The 16,058-nt window shown below is 40.2% G+C and overlaps 2 protein-coding genes and 1 long non-coding RNA gene across 4 annotated transcripts; 2 read left to right on the top strand and 1 right to left on the bottom strand.

Annotated features, from left to right (window-relative positions):
• Positions 1-724: 724 nt before the first annotated feature.
• On the bottom strand, positions 725-3,280 carry LOC148893651 (uncharacterized). Its single transcript, XR_016115978.1, has 3 exons — positions 2,334-3,280; positions 1,301-1,439; positions 725-871 (listed from the first exon to the last, which is right to left on the bottom strand). It is a non-coding gene; the product is annotated as an uncharacterized LOC148893651 (long non-coding RNA).
• A 2,261-nt stretch (positions 3,281-5,541) lies between these two features.
• LOC148893650 (inactive Rho GTPase-activating protein 11B-like) lies at positions 5,542-8,126 on the top strand. 2 transcript variants are annotated; one of them, XM_089004243.1, is made up of 7 exons: positions 5,542-5,657; positions 6,521-6,588; positions 6,679-6,764; positions 6,852-7,108; positions 7,195-7,355; positions 7,447-7,489; positions 7,798-8,126. In XM_089004243.1, exons 2-7 carry the CDS (start codon positions 6,573-6,575, stop codon positions 7,799-7,801), a joined length of 567 nt encoding a protein of 188 aa, XP_088860369.1. In that variant the 5' UTR covers positions 5,542-5,657; positions 6,521-6,572; the 3' UTR covers positions 7,802-8,126. The 2 variants fall into 2 exon arrangements, with proteins under 2 accessions (XP_088860369.1, XP_088860368.1); XM_089004242.1 differs by having other exon boundaries at positions 7,195-8,126.
• Positions 8,127-12,185: 4,059 nt separating this feature from the next.
• On the top strand, positions 12,186-16,058 carry olfm4.2 (olfactomedin 4, tandem duplicate 2). Its single transcript, XM_089004539.1, has 5 exons — positions 12,186-12,302; positions 12,383-12,550; positions 14,073-14,285; positions 14,896-15,037; positions 15,126-16,058. Exons 1-5 carry the CDS (start codon positions 12,246-12,248, stop codon positions 15,917-15,919), a joined length of 1,374 nt encoding a protein of 457 aa, XP_088860665.1. The 5' UTR covers positions 12,186-12,245; the 3' UTR covers positions 15,920-16,058.

Below are 16,058 nucleotides of genomic sequence, written 5' to 3'. Positions count from 1 at the left end.
CAAACATTGTTGATGTATATAAGAATATGGGTGGTACCGATCTTATGGACGAAAACATAAATGCCTATAGAATATCGGTACGAGGGAAAAAGTGGTGGTGGCCCCTTTTTACGTCGCTGGTTGATGCAAGTATTCAAAATGCATGGATTTTAGCAAGATGTACAGGAAAAAATATGGATCAACTACAATTCCGAAGAGATGTTGCTATGTCATATATATTACGACTTCAAGAGACCGCAAAATCCGCGGGCAAGAAGTCTGCCTTTCAACCTGGTGCAAATGAGGCTCGTAATGATCAAGTAGCGCATTTCATACAGCCTACCTCTGATGGTGTAAGACGAAGATGTCAGGGAGAATTATGTGGGTCACGGGTGCGTTCACAATGCTCCAAATGCGATGTTGGATTGTGCATCCAATGTTTCAAAAATTATCACATTCCTTAAAATTTTCATATTTAGGCTGGGAGTATAATCATAATGTTATTTATTTTGTATTTTGAGATGTTTTATTCATGTTTTGTACTGTAATAAAGGTTGCAACTGATTTAATATTGTTTTAAGAAATATTATTACTTTTGTATTCATATTGTCAGAGTGGTACCATATGGTACTACCATATTTCTCAGAAATGACGCAGAATAAAATTGTTTTTTCTTCATAACTAGTTTAATTACATCCTAATGAGTCTATTATTTCAATTTCATGATAAGTGGGAAAAAAATTAATCTAGGAAAAAACGGGATAAGTCATCAAAGTACTTTCGTTGACAGGCTTGACCGAAACTGTTTTGTTTTTGATGACGTGGCGAAATATGCACCCATTACTGTGGTACATGACTAGCAGACTTAGCCACAAGGCACACCTTCTTCCTCCTGAAATTAGAGGTGAAACAATCAGGACAGATTTAGCAAGCAGAGCTCACTTATACACCTGCTACTATGGATGAAATGGAATGAAATATTTCCAAATAATGACAATTTAAACGGATAACTGAATTTGAGAACAATTGTGCATGTATTTGTAGTGAGGAAATATACAAAGAATGATATTAAAAAATTGTCATAATGAATATACCATATGCAATAAATTCAACGGTTCATCTTACTTTTAATTTAACTTTTTCCGTATACAACAAGGGCCTGTTCCACAAAACAACCTTAGCTCTAATACACTAATATTACACCAAGGTGACCTTAGTGAATGAGTTCCGGGTACCTTAGTGTTTTGTGCCTCAGGTCTTTGTAACTGATATATTGCAATCGATGGTTCAATACCATAAGATATATATGTTACAGCTCTACCTGAATTGCTTTGAGGGCTGGTTTCCGTTTACTGCTCTTCTCCAGATAGTAGATTATATCTATAGCAGGTCATCCAGCTTTGCAGGCAATTGCTTTGCTCCTTTCTGTACAGTCAAGTGTATGAGGTGACTGGAAAAGCCTGTAAATACAGACATTTATATTAAAGGACAACCGACGTCACTTTTTGTTTTTTAACTGACATCAGAAAAAAAACGTTTTATAGCATCTAAAATACCCAAAACACGCAGTATATTTTAGTCAAATGCAAAACACAAATAAAAATGACTTAAAGTGTCCAAAATCTGAAAAAAATTGAGCTGCGAATTGGGCATTTTCAGGAAGTACCGCCCCCAGTTCGTGATGTCACGCCAAGACATCTTGCATAGCTAATGATTCAAAACAGTGGCTTCAGATTCGGAGAATATGCTTTCTTGTTACACATCCAGTTATGAATATGATTCAAATAGTTCTGAAGAGGAAAGCATACATGTATGCAATTGATTAAAGAATTTATTTGTGCCATTTGAGGCAACAATGGGGGGAAATCTCTCACCCCCCCAAAAAAAACACAAAATGGCGACCTACAGGCTGAGAAATTCCTTATATGGCCCTTGGACCCCTCTTCTGGCTGCATTTGCAACACGAGGTCCCCAGACCAAACAAGTACAGCAAAATATATTGACGTGATGGAAGGACCGCTACAATGCATCTTTTTTTACGCTCAGGGGCGGTCCTTTAGTGATGTCACGTACGGACTCGTCACCAACTCAAAAACAAGACTTCCTGAATGTTCAGTGCGAGTCTTAAAACATAAAATATAGCTATATGCGGTGGAATCTTTGTAAAATACGCTAAGTAGAAGTCATTTGAAACCATTTTACAAATTATGGACACAACTTGTCCGGAGACGTCGGTTGTCCTTTAAGTATAATGGCACAGAAATCATCAGTACAGAAGAAAATGGGTAGTTTAATCACATGATTGATTAGGTGTATATTATTCAATAGCTTACAAAAAAAATTAAAAAGCTTACCTGCAATGTTGGTAGATGGCAATAATTCATTGATATATGTGCAACCCCTTTCTTCGATCCAAGCATTGCAGAAGCGTTGTCCGCTGCAAAACACACTAAATTCTTCCAAGGTATCGCCTTCGAATTGTGTGTCTTGGTTCCAGCGAGGTTTTTCACGTCGCAGACTCATCCATTCCCGATTGAAAATTTTTGCCAACACACATTGCAGTTTGTGTAATTTTCACATTTTCTTGACCGTAGTATCATTCCAGGAAATTCTTGGGAGTATTCCTCACAAAACTCCTGTAGTTTTCTTTTACTTTCAACACTTTTTTGTTGATTTTTCTCCGACAGATGCCATTATACGACAATGATAAGAACGATGCTTAACTCTTGAGTCTCGATTCCAGGAATGAGCCGTCACTCTGGATTCCAGGAAAGCCCCGTACCACACGCATGTGGAATTGTGCCGATCGCCTGTTCTCGTGTTTTGAATGAACGTTGAGTAGTTAATATTTGAAATTTTCTGACTTATTGTTTCTATTAGAAACCGCAATTTTCATCATTAAACCGTAACCCGGAATGGGATAATGAAAACTGTAGTTTTAGGGCAAAACTGGACTAGTTAGGAGGTATGCAAATTTGAATATGCATGCAGTACACGTTTATATTTGGGCTCCTCAGTCTCAGTCTTTGTCTCTCTTAGTGATTTTGAGGGCACACAAATATTTTCTGTGTCAGGTAGCTGAGACCCAGGATTCTGTATTACATCAAATTGTTGGGAATAAATTACTTGCTGGCTTTTTTTGGCCATCCCTCTCACAACGAGCATGCCAATTCTTAGGTTACAACGTTGGGCAATTAGGTAAATATTTAATTACGTTTATAATCGTTAACTTGATGCTAATATTAGCTTGTAATATTTTAACCTAACAATACACATTATTTTGGTTGGCTCGCCACCACCACTGTACCAGTTTTCCCGTTCTTCTGGAATTCAGGGCACCGTAATGGAATCCACTTCCCAGAAGCCACGCACGTGGTGTCGTCTGGCCCGAAACTCAACTCCGCCAAACACCTGGCCTAAATGGGCCGAGAGCACACACGTGCATCGGCAAATAAGTAACCACAAGAAGTAATATCAAGTAGCCTAATTCCTTGTACGATGAGACATTATAAACTCACCAGAATAATGTCAAAACGAGCCGCCGCCGACCTTATAACGTCGGCGAAATCCGGATGTACTGAAGCTAACAGCTATGTTAGTACAGTCCTCAACGTCTAAAGAGAGTGGCTACATTTTAGCAACAAGTATCTTAATTAAACGTGGATAATTTCCAAGCCTCGGAGCACACTCGCTGCTTAGAACGACTCTGTCGCTCTCCCGAAATACCTCTTTAGAACATCAGGAGTACGTCTGCACACGCATCGGTCGAGTCAGAAAAGGGACATCAGTTGCTCAGCCAGGTGGTGATTTCAAGAAGGTGGGGGGGGGGGGGGGGGGCGCCACCTCTCATTTGCCGACGCCCAACTAATATTCTGTGCCCTGATTGCACAGCAATACTATTCTGTTCTCTTTTTATTTCTTTCAAAAGGTAATTTTAGCTGCGTCACTCTGTTTGCCATCATTATTTATTTTTTTGTAGTTTATTTTTATTTTTACATGAAACATATCCTCTTCTAATGTGTCAAGTCTACTCCCCCACACACAACTTTTACACTGTAAACCCCAACAAGTTGAAAATATTTTAAAAAATGTGGAAACTGATGACGTACAAGTTTTTGAGTAGTGAAAAGATTTTTTTTGTAGTTTGATTGAACTTAAAAAAATATACCTTCAGTTTACTCAAATGTACGGAGTACCGACGCTTGTTGAAATGGTGGAAGGTTCGCTCAATTGCAACCTGCGCATGCTCAATCGCAACCTGCGCATTCAATATTGGAAGTGGACCCATTAATCGAACGAGCTCTGTAGGGCAACGGAGTTGGAAGAAAGTACGCATGCTCTTTTCAAGCAGATAGATGAATTGTACGTCGTTTTGTCCGTTACCCCCGACACCTGAATGTGAGTTTTATTTTCGTGGCATATGCAAATATTTAGTCGGTATTCGTGTTTTTCATGCAATGATCAAGCTAACGTTCGGCGTTGACTGCGGTTCTGAACGCCACTTCCCGTCTGAGGCCACTAGTGCTTTTGATGTAGTTTTCAATTTTTTTTCCAAGCTTATCAATATTTTCCGTCACCGTGTGACGATTTAGTGAAGGAAATATTGCATATGTTTGTTGGAAAGTTGGCTCAGCCAATCGCAACTTCCCCATGCTTTCTCTTTGAAGTGTAGCCGTTAATCCAAGTCATGTACAGATAGAAGAAAATACGCACTCTCTCTTCAAGTAGATTGGTGAATTCTACGTCGTTTTATTTGTTACCTCCGACGCCTGAGTGTGAGTTTTATTTTCTATGCAAATATTTTGTTGGTATTCGTGTTTTTCATGCAATTATAAAGCTCACGTTCGGCAGTGATTGCGGTCCTGAAGGCGAATTGACGTTCAGCCCACGAGGGCTTTCGATGTATTTTTCAAAAAAATGTCCAAGCTTATCAATATTTTCCGTCACCATTTGACAATTTACAGGAGGTAAGATTGCCTATGTTTGTTGAAACGTCGGAAGGTTGGCTCGGCCAATCGCTACCTGCCCATGCTCAACCTATTTGAAGTGGAGCCGTGGATTGAAGTAGCTCAGTATAGAGCAACGGAGTTGGAAGAAAACACACACGCTCGCTTCAGGAAGATTGGTGAATTCTACGTCGTTTTATCTGTTACCTCCGAAGCCTGAGTGTGAGTTTTATTTTCCTGGCATGTGGAAATATTTTGTTGGATTCGTGTTTTTCGTGCAGTTCTCAAGCTAAAGTTCACTGCTGTCCTGAACGCCACTTGCCGTCTCAGCCCACTCGTGCTTTCGATGTACTTTTCAAAATTTTGTCCAAGTTTATCAATATTTTCTGTCACTATTTGACAATTTACTGGATGTAAGATTGTGTATGCTTGTTGAAATGGTGGAAGGTTTGCTCAGCCAATCGCAACCTGCCCATCCTCAACCTATTTGAAGGGGAGCCGTTAATCGAAGGAGCTCAGTCGGCAACGGAGTGAGAAGAAAAGACACACGCTTTTTTTTTGTCCCCCCCCCCCCTCCACTCCACAGTTTTGAAAGAAGAGGGTAAAATGGCAGTTTCTGAAAGCAAGGACATTTACAAAGTGGTTGTGCAGCATCTCCGAACAATGTATGGCATCAAGTTGAAGTGGAACCCTAAACACTCAGTCATTCTCGAATCGACAGCAACCAAGTCGGTAAGTTGGAGAAAACATTACCAATCTCATTTATATTTTTTAAAAAAGCACAGTATCCAGTATTTAATTTTTACCTCCGATCCCACGTGAAATAACAAGAGTTGCAGTCCCGAATAAATACAGAGGTTTGTGTCACGAAGTGCCTCCGACGTAAAAGCATGGCCAAAACAAACATGCGAATCAAACCTCTCAAGATGGAGGATACTGACTGATTCGCTGCGGCGACCCCTGAAGGGAAAAGCCAAAAGTAAAAGAAGATTGTGTCATGCCGTTGTGTCATACCTGCAGTCATAACACATACTGACAATATTTCAGAATTGGGTTGCGATCGATGGATGCTTTATTAATCCAGTGAGAGTCATATTAATTTCATTTCATGAATTGAATCAAAACTATTGCCACATTTGCTAAGGCAGCGTTTTGATGCAGCTGCTGTACACAGTAAATTATTCTCAGGTATTTAAAAAAAATACACAAGTAAAATAGGTAGCTTTATAAATGATTCGAAATAGTCATCATATATCAAAAAGTGTCCTTGAGAGTTTTGAAGGGCGTTTATAAATGAAATGTATTATTATTAAAAAGGCGACTTTAGAGGTTAAGGCGCACTTCTGCGTGAAGCCACAGGGCTCCCCTCCTTTGCGTGTGTCTGAGTCCGAATGGTTCTGCCCCGTGATTCCCTCAATCTCTCTCTATTAATGTGTACACACGATTTCTTGACAGTTAACGTTTTGACTGGTGACATTCTCATTTGAACATTTTCACTGTGTCACAGTGATTGCCGTTTCAATGTTTAAGTGAATATTCCATTTGTTTTGTTCAATTGTCACTGAGCTCTCCATGTGACCTTTGTTTGTTCTCAGACAAAAGTATTTGGCGTGCCCTTGGGTTGCTTGCCATGTTCTCCGATGGAGTATGGGAGTGTCCCTTGGTAAGTGAATCCACTCATTGGCATGCATTGAATATTGGTCAAATTGCAAGTAACAAACATTTCCCCCCCGTTCTTCTACTTTTCTGGTAGATGCATGCAGACACTTGCTGGAGCATGCCGACACGGAGGGCCTGTTTCGAATATCTGGCTCTCTCGCTCGCCTGAAGACACTGCAGGTGAGTGAATGGTTGGTTGACTGTGCTCTCACATAGCATACCCAATGAAAGGTCTTCCAGACATGAATTTTTGATGTATGTGTCCAGAAAAAATTGGATTCTGGTGAGCAGTGTCTTTCCTCCTGTCTTCCTCGTGACTTGGCCGGCCTGGTGAAGCAATTCTTCCGGGATTTGCCAGAGCCCGTGATCCCCACAAAGATGCAAGAGGCCTTTCTCAAGGCTCAGGATCTCCCCAGCAAAGAGGACTGCACCTGCGACACCATTCTGCTCTCCTGTGTCCTTCCAGAGAGAAGCAAAAGTGTCATGCGTCACTTTGCAGACTTTCTGCAAAAGGTCTCAAAGAGGTGCTGACATTTTTGTGATTCTTATTCAGCAAGAACTTTCTCTCTCACTGTGCCGATCTGATCCTCGCTTCTGGGTTTGATTCCAGGTTCGAAGCCAATAAAATGACATCAAGCAACCTATGTTTAGTCTTGGCTCCCACCCTCCTCCAGTCTGGACCAGTTCAAAAAATGAACAGGAGCTCAGAGAAACGGCTCCAACTGGGGAGGGAAATCCTTCAATGCTTCATTGAGAACGCCCACAGCATTGGTAACGGTGCACGTCACTCAGCTGCTAGTCTTCTCTGCCTCAGCCTTGTTGAGATATAATTTATTTTCTTTTGCTGCCTGTTACATGTCAGCTGCCGCAGATGCTCCAAGAGCCAGCAATGGCCAGTTTCATGAGTAAGGCATTCATATGAATTAGAAAACAAAATCATTGGTGAAAGTTCAGTATAGCACCATCACGTGTGTACTTTCTGGCCACATCACTAGTTACAATCATTGCTCAATTTCTTTGGTTTTTAATTGAAGTAAATATTTCTCACATCCCCAAAACACAAAATCATTCCATTGTTTTCAAAGGACTAACAAAACCATGTGAACAGTTTAAGCCACCCATCGAAACTCAATTAGTCCATGTCTGACTCAAACCAATATCAAACGGTTATGGCATTGAATTACCATTCTTCTTTTTTGTTACTTTGTTTCAGATAAGATCAGAGCGTCCCTGAGGGTCTTAAAACCAAAACAACGACGTTGCTACACCCTCGAGCGCAAAAAGCCAACCTGGTCCCATTGCCCAAAGCGACTCCCTGGACTCCCTTTCCAAACACTGTACACCTCCTTGACTGTCATCCCTTAAACAGCAAAGAGCACAGACCACGATCATTATTTGAAAATATTGAATGTAACGAAATCAATGTTTGTATATATGTAAATATAGATGTTATATTTAAATGTGTGTGTCTGCGCGCGTGTGTGTGTCTGTGCACGTGTGTATGTATGCATGCTTTTATTTTTCTATTTACTTAAACATTAAATAAACATGACCAATGTCTCTCATTGCCAACTCTTTCTTCGCACTGCTTTTGCTTTCATCAAATACAAAACTGGAAGAAGGAACGCTTCAAAACTCACCACAGAAACATTTTGACTCCCGAAATATGATTTCTTGAAAAATATGAATTTCTACACCATACAATCATAGCCATGGATAAAGGAAAATGTTTTTCATTTCAAGTCACATCCACAGATTTGTGTAACATGGATCACTGTAAAAATCAGATTTTGGTTATATTAAAAATATTCGAATCAATCGCTAAACATAACTTTACAATATTTGGCGCGCAAGACGAAGTGATTTGTTCATGTCCCCATTTTCTAGCAAAGGACCAACAATAAAAGCCCAAAGCCTTGGAACGCACTTGGCTACGCCCAATGTCTCACGAGACAGATTTTTACGTCACCACCCACTCGAAGATTCGAAATAAAATGGCACACCGGGGAGTCAATAAGATCACATGTGGCACAAACACACCCGACTCGCATCTTCTATCGGATTTGTTCTGCATTGGACGCGCAATTCACAACAAAGAAGAAGAGAACATCGCTTGTCTGGGATCATTATGAAGAGGTTTCTCCAGAACAGGTACAAATTACAATAAACTGTGCGAATATAGTAATGTAAACTACTGTGACAACATGGTGTATCTCTCGTTTTAATGTCTTCTACTTGCTGATAGTGATACATTGGCTTAAAAACTGAATTGGTTCCCAGACGCAGTGTGTAAGGCAAAAAGTGTGTATCCCAAAAATTAATTTCCCATGGGAGCTCAATTTTTTGCAGATTTTGGATACTTTAAGTCATTTTTATTGGTGTTTTGCATTTGACTAAAAATATCATACTGTGTGTTTTGGGTATTTTAGATGCTATAAAACGTTTTTCTGGTGTCAGTTAAAAAACAAAAAAGTGACGTCGGTTGTCCTTTAATGTTTAAACCACCTCCAGTCACTGCTGCGTTCTTGACCAATCACATGGCTTTAACCGATGACTGGGGGCGGGGCATAGAGGACCAAAATAAGCCAGCTGCCATTTTCTTTTAGGAGAACAGGCTCGTTCACGAATGACACATTTATTGTGGCAGCTCTGTGTGTATGCCGAAAAATAGTTCGTATGCCAAGGTAAAACTTTCATAAATTTAACGTTCGTAAACCGAAAAGTTCGCCAGAAAGGCGTTCGTCAACCGAGGTATCACTGTATTTTTAAAGATGAAGTGTAAACTTTGCTCGAAAGAATTTGGGTGCCAACAGAACATCTTTCCCGTTTGTGTGTCAATTAGTGATGTGAACCGGTTCTTGAAGCCAGATCTCTGAAGTGAACAAAGATAGCTGGCTCCTAAGAAGGAGCCAGAAATGGGAGCCGACATTTTTTCCCCTCTATTCCCCGCCCCCAGTCTTCGGTTAAAGCCGCACGTGAGTGGTCAAGATCTGTGGTAGAGGAGGGAGGGGAGAATTACAGACCCACACAGCAGTGAGGAGAAGGGGCAGGGGTTAGAGAAACAGAAGCACACTGTGAGTAGCACATGAAACAGGAAAGGGAAACGACAGAGCTTGATAGCACGACAAAGAAAAAACAAAAGTGAAAAGGTGAGATAATTGATCGAAAACACAGTGAATTTTGGACTCAGACAGAGTGTAGACTGCAGGGTTAAAATACCCCATCAGTCAGGCTCCACAAATAACCCACACAAGCCATCTGTACACTTTGAAGAGAAAAGACATATGTTACTGCTGCAATATCACAACTTCCATGATGTACAACCCAGAGCTCCTTGAGCTAAACAGACCCAGCTAAACAGAACATAATTGATGAGGAACTGGGTAAAATGATTGCAAGTGATTTTCAGCCCTTTTGAATCGTGGATGACAAAGGATTCAGAAAATATACTCATTCTCTCAACCCAATGTATGCAATTTCAAGCAAGAAATTTCCCCACTGTTGGGCTATGAAAGGCTTTCTGATTCTGATTCTGATTCTGAAACCACTTTCTCAAAGAATCATACCAGAATCATATATGACGAAGAACGTGCGGGAGTCCAAGAACGGGTCAAACAAGCCATAGTTGTTTGTCTAACAACTGACTGCTGGACATCTCGAACCACAACAACATACATGTCTGTTACATGCCACTTTATTGAACATTTCAAAGTGCGTACTTGTCTGCTGGATTGTTTTGAGTTCAATGAAAGACACATTTCTGAGAACTTAGCAGAGGAGCTGGGGAGGTACTGTAGGATGAATGCACTGTTTTGAAGCCATTTGACCAGGTCACTGGAGATCAGTGTAGACAGGTACAGTGCAATGGAAAAATGTTGTCACATTATGCTGTTATTATTATTCAATTATTATCAATTTTACTAGTTGGTATTATAGCATTATTAATATGAAAAGCAAATTAGTGACATCTGATCATTATTAATATGAAAAGCAAATTAGTGATATCTGATCATCATACCAGAGTAACCACACGGAACGTGAGAGCTAGTGGATGCTCTCTGTGCACATATAAATAAAGCCATACAAATAAAAATATTTGATATCGTGTATATACAGTGTTTACACAAGTACAGTAAAGTCTCGTTATATCGATATTCAAGGGAGTCCGAAAAAATATCGATATAACCGGGACTATCGATATATCCGACCCTGTTTGCATGTAATTTTCTCCGTGCGTGCATAGAAATAGTATCGATATAACCGGGACTATCGATATATCCGATATCGATATAACGAGACTTTACTGTAATTCGTTTTTCACATAATATTACATGATTTTGGTAGTTAATTAATTTAAGCAAAAAAAAAAAAAACAAACTGAGGAGCCATTTGGGACCCAAAAGAGGCGAATCTTTTTAGTTAGCCGAACCAAAAGAACCGGCTCTCTGAAAGGAGACGGTATTCCCATCACTAGTGTCAATGTCTAAAGTAAAACAATTATTCTTTCAAGTAACACGCACATTCATTCACATCACAACTCACTACCATTTTTACGCAAGAGGATTAGGGCTGGCAAAGAAAAAAAAAAAGTTTGCACAATTCTCAGTTTTATCTCAGAAGTCTGATTATTCTCAAAATCCTGACTTTAATATCAAAATTGTGACTTTATAGTGAGGATTCTCGTTTTGAAGTCTGAATTCTGAGATAAAAGTATGAATCCTGCTGTCTTTGTTATTTTCTTCGTTGGCCCGAATCCTCTTCCATACATTTTTACCCCATCAAATCCATGGTAGCATTTTAATCATTCGCTGTCATTGTCACATTCTGGTTGGCGACCAACGGGTGGCGCTGTCGGCCCGGCCTCAGTTGCACATGTGTTGGTTGTCTTCATCAGTAGGAGCTAAAATGACTCCCGGCACGACCATTCGTTTTGAATTGCATTGTATGTGTTTGCTTCACCCTGTCAGGTTTGTTTCATCTTGGTAGATTTTTACTCATGGTTTTCTTTGATACTTTGTACTTTTCTCTTCGTATGACTTTGATGTTTTAGATTTTGTTCCTGCTGACTTTGACCTAATGCATTTTGCCAAATACAACCTGCTGCTCCCTCCTGCCTGCTTATTTGGGATCCACAACCATCACCACCTTGCAAACCGTGACAGACATGACATTTATTTTCCACGTGATGGCGGTGTGGAACAAATTACGTATTCCTCATGTTGCATTGGCCAAAAAGCAAACCATTTGGATGTAAAGCCTCATTTGCTTCATGATGCCTCATTTTACTTACCATCACTACGGGCAACATCCTCAAATAAATATTAACAGGAACAACCTTTGTGAGTTCAATAAACATGTAAAGCGACTTCAATAAAAGTGTTATTTTGGCCGTCACATACTAAATTAAGCAAACAAACCAGACCTTAAACATAACATCAGATGTGACGTCTCCATGTGCTGATTTTCTCATCCGCCCTTGTGACAACATTTAGAACCGTCATCAAACGCTTCTGTGTGAACCGACATCTGCACTTGTGTTTCAGGGAGCGCAATAAATTTGGGAAGAGAGAATATGTGTACGATGAGCTGATAAGAAAATTGGTTTAAAGGGGCTTTCGGCAAGCTCTCAATGAGACACTTTGGGAGGTGAAGTGAGACAAGATGCTGTCTACTCTGTTCCTGCTACTACCAATCATCAATTCGGCTCTGGCCTGGATTGTAAGTGACACCGACTAAAACTGGTAACATCATTTGAGTATCATCCCTGCAAATGTTTTTTTTTTTTTTGCTTTACCCAGCCAGTGGAGGACTGGGGTTCTGGTAATGTGACATCGTCTGTGGGAAGTTTGGGTGAGTGTGTTTGTCACGTGTATCTGCCTGACACCAACTTCCCTGCTGATCGGCTGGAGCACATGCAGGAGGTTAGCAAGGATCTGATCCAGGAAGTGCAGATACAACTGAATAAGGTATAGTGTGACATCTTGATGAAATCTTACATTTTTCGGTCTCAGCAAAGCAAAAGAAAACAAAAAAATAACACACAATTCTCTTTTGATTAGTATACGGTGTAACACGTTCCTGCATTCATACAAATAAAATTCAATTCCCCCAAAAATATAATTGCATTGATATCTAATGTTAAGCAGATTCCTTACTTACAGACAGTGTATTGTCGGTGTTCAAATACCTGACATGTTTCGGCGACTACTTGGAAGGCGGAAGTAGTCGCCGAAACATGTCAGGTATTTGAACACCGACAATACACTGTCTGTAAGTAAGGAATCTGCTTAACATTAGTTATCAAGTAGACAGGATGAATTTAGTACAACGATGCATTGATATCTATTTTTGTCAAAACGAGCTAAAGAATTAATGAGTGAATATATTTTGCTCAATGATCATTGATTACGGTACATTCTGAGACTTGTCATGTCAGTTACTGGCCAATTTAGAGATCAATATAATACCCATATCACAACTTTTGATAGGTAATACAGTGATACCGCGGTTTACGAACGCTTTAACTAACAAACTTTTCGCCTTACGAACATTAAATTTGCGAGAATATAATCTTGGCATACCAACTAATTTTTGGCGGACGAACCAAACTACACAGCGCCACGATGATTGGAGGATTCGTTTTCGGCGGATCAACTCCAAACCACATAGTGGAACAGCGCCACGGTGGCTGGCGGACTAGTTTTCCACACTCCCTCTATGAGTGCGGATGGTTTGTTATCGCGTGGAGTACTTTTGCTCTTACGGGACCGAAAAAGACCCCACCACAGGTTCGTGTTAAGCCTAAGAAGACATTAAAGAAAATTACGGTCGAGCAGAAGAGGAGATCATTGAAAAACATGAACGAGGTGTGCGTTTGTGTGACTTAGCGTCCCAGTAGCAGTATGCTATGTCGATCATTGCTACGTGTGGCTAAGCGTGTTTCTGTGTTGTCTAAGCAACGGTCTCAGGCAATTGAAGAGGTTGAAAAACTTCTGTCGATTTGGATTAACGAAAAGCACCTAGCAGGGGACAGTGAGTAATGGTATTATCACAGCGAAAGCAAGGCAACTTCACTCGGATATCATCAAGAGGCTACAAAGGTAAATAAAACGACTTTATTATATAGTACAGTTTATTTCTTTAATTAAAATACATTAGCACATTTATTATACATAAAATAAGTTCTATTTTGTGTAGTTTTAAGGCTTATTTAGTAGAAAACTGGTTTATAGGGACCTGGGAACGGGTTATTCTAATTTTTAATGTTTTTTATGCGAAATAAATGTTTGGCAGACGAACTTCGCCTTACACACACTTTCTGGGAACCAATTCAGTTCGTAAGCTGAGGTATCACTGTATTGTAAAAAATACTGACATCAAGAGTCCTATTTTTAGACAAACTAAGTGTATCATAAATTCTGAACAAGCAAACATGCAAACTATCTCACTGACGTGTCTTTTCTTTTTCTTTGCGAATTAATGGTCTAGATAAGCTCTTATGAAGAAAAGTTGCAGTCCAACTTGAAGGAACTGAGTGGGCTGCTGGACAGAGTCAGCATCATGGGCTCAAGTGCTGACGACTACATTAAACTGGACTTCGAGCTGCTCAGAATTGAGCTCAGAGAGTTTGAATCTCTGGTGTCTCAACTCAAAGACACCTTCAATTCTTCCTCACCCATGTTTGACTCTCTTTATACCGAGGTGAAAAACATATCTATGTTTTTTTGTGTCTGTCTCTGTCTGTCTGTCTGTCTGTCTGTCTGTCTGTCTGTCTGTCTGTCTGTCTGTCTGTCTGTCTGTCTGTCTGTCTGTCTGTCTGTCTGTCTCTGTCTTTCTGTCTGTGTCTCTGTGTCTATCTACTGTCCCTCAATCTACTGTCTATCTCTCTATCTACTCTCTATCTCACCTTCTACTGTATGGATATACAGTAAAGTCTCGTTATATCGATATTCAAAGGAGTCCGAAAAAATATCGATATAACCGGGACTATCGATATATCCGACCCTGTTTGCATGTAATTTTCTCCGTGCGTGCATAGAAATAGTATCGCTATAACCGGGACTATCGATATATCCGATATCGATATAACGAGACTTTACTGTATTTACAACCACAGCTAATACTTCTTTTAGACCAGAGTACAGAGACAGTTGCATTTCTCCCCCCCAGAAAGTGTGGTGATGAATGTACAAATATTAGTAATAGGTAAAATCTCAACACATTTACATTTTGAGGACTTTAAAATATTTTCCATGTGATTTTAAAAAAATCCCCTTTGCGCGTTTCACTTTCCAATGACCTTTCCTTCCAGATCCGCAACATGACTCTCATTGTGAACCAACTGGAGACGTACGACAAGAGCAACCTGGAAGTGATCCGAATCCAGTTTGTCAAATTGCAGAAGAAACTGGAGGAGTGCCAGAAGGACCAAGAGTTCTCAAAACCAGACATCGGTCCGTCAGCTCTTCACATTGCATTTATTCACATGCACACATAAAAAAGAATTCATACTTTGTAACGCTATCTGATTTTATTTTCCAGGAAACTGCAATCACACAGGAATTGTGAGACTCAGCAAACCCATAGTTGGTCAATTGAACTCTCATTTGCAGCAAGGTTATATTTACGGCGGATGGGGAAAGGATTCCAAACCCATTAAAGGTTCTGAGTCCATGTACTTCTACAGTGGGTACAGTAGTACCACAACAAGTCGGTTCTATTTTTACCCAGACTATAAACACCTGCTTCTGATGTCAACATCCGGTTATGTTGAATTTCCAAGCGGTTATAGAGGCTACGGTAACAATTACATAATTCATAGCAACAGTGTTTATTATCAGAGAAGTTCGCCTTTTAGCATGGGCAAGTACAATCTGACAAATGGTGGCTATGATTCAAGAGTTATCCCAACTGCCAGCCAGACCTTCTCATACAGTTACTCGAGTTACCAGAACCTGGATTTTGCAGCAGATGAAAAGGGATTGTGGGTACTCTATGCTTCCGAGGAGAGCAAAGGCAAAATAGTCATCGCAAAGATAGACGAGAAAGGCTTCGGCATAGAAAATGTGTGGAACACGGCCGCGTATAAGCAGATGACGGGCAACGCTTTCATGGCCTGTGGAGTCATGTATGCCACCAGAGCTGTGGATCTAAACACGGAGGAGATCTATTACGCCTTTGACACCAAGAGTGGCGAGGAGAAAGATCTCAGCATTCGCTTTCCCAAATTCCAGGAGAAATATTCCAGCCTGGACTACAATCCCACCGATCAGGTCATCTATATGTACAACAACGGCTACTACGTGTCCTACTATGTGAAGTTTAACATGGAGTAGTTCCCTTCGTAGGAATCGTCTACATTCTGATTCAAGTGGTTGGTTGATCTGTCAGTTGCTTGATGCATGACAACACACGTTTTCAGTCTTTTCCTCAATAAAAAAAAATACAATAAATCACATTCAAGCATTCAAACAA

The sequence above is a fragment of the Hippocampus bargibanti genome, linkage group LG09, assembly GCF_051943395.1.
Source record: "Hippocampus bargibanti isolate YZ-2025 linkage group LG09, ASM5194339v1, whole genome shotgun sequence".
In the NCBI taxonomy this organism is placed as follows: Eukaryota; Metazoa; Chordata; class Actinopteri; order Syngnathiformes; family Syngnathidae; genus Hippocampus; species Hippocampus bargibanti.
Note: the sequence above shows the minus strand (reverse complement) of the source record. Positions and strands in the feature narration are given on the sequence as shown.

Excerpts from the sequence above, each read along its gene's own strand:
- LOC148893650 (XM_089004242.1), top strand. Across the intron at positions 6,765-6,851 it reads CTCGCCTGAAGACACTGCAG|AAAAAATTGGATTCTGGTGA; the intron begins GTGAGTGAATGG and ends GTATGTGTCCAG. Across the intron at positions 7,109-7,194 it reads CTGCAAAAGGTCTCAAAGAG|GTTCGAAGCCAATAAAATGA; the intron begins GTGCTGACATTT and ends GTTTGATTCCAG.
- olfm4.2 (XM_089004539.1), top strand. The coding sequence starts at position 12,246 with ATGCTGTCTACTCTGTTCCTGCTACTACCAATCATCAATTCGGCTCTG. Across the intron at positions 12,303-12,382 it reads ATTCGGCTCTGGCCTGGATT|CCAGTGGAGGACTGGGGTTC; the intron begins GTAAGTGACACC and ends TGCTTTACCCAG. Across the intron at positions 15,038-15,125 it reads GTTCTCAAAACCAGACATCG|GAAACTGCAATCACACAGGA; the intron begins GTCCGTCAGCTC and ends TTTATTTTCCAG.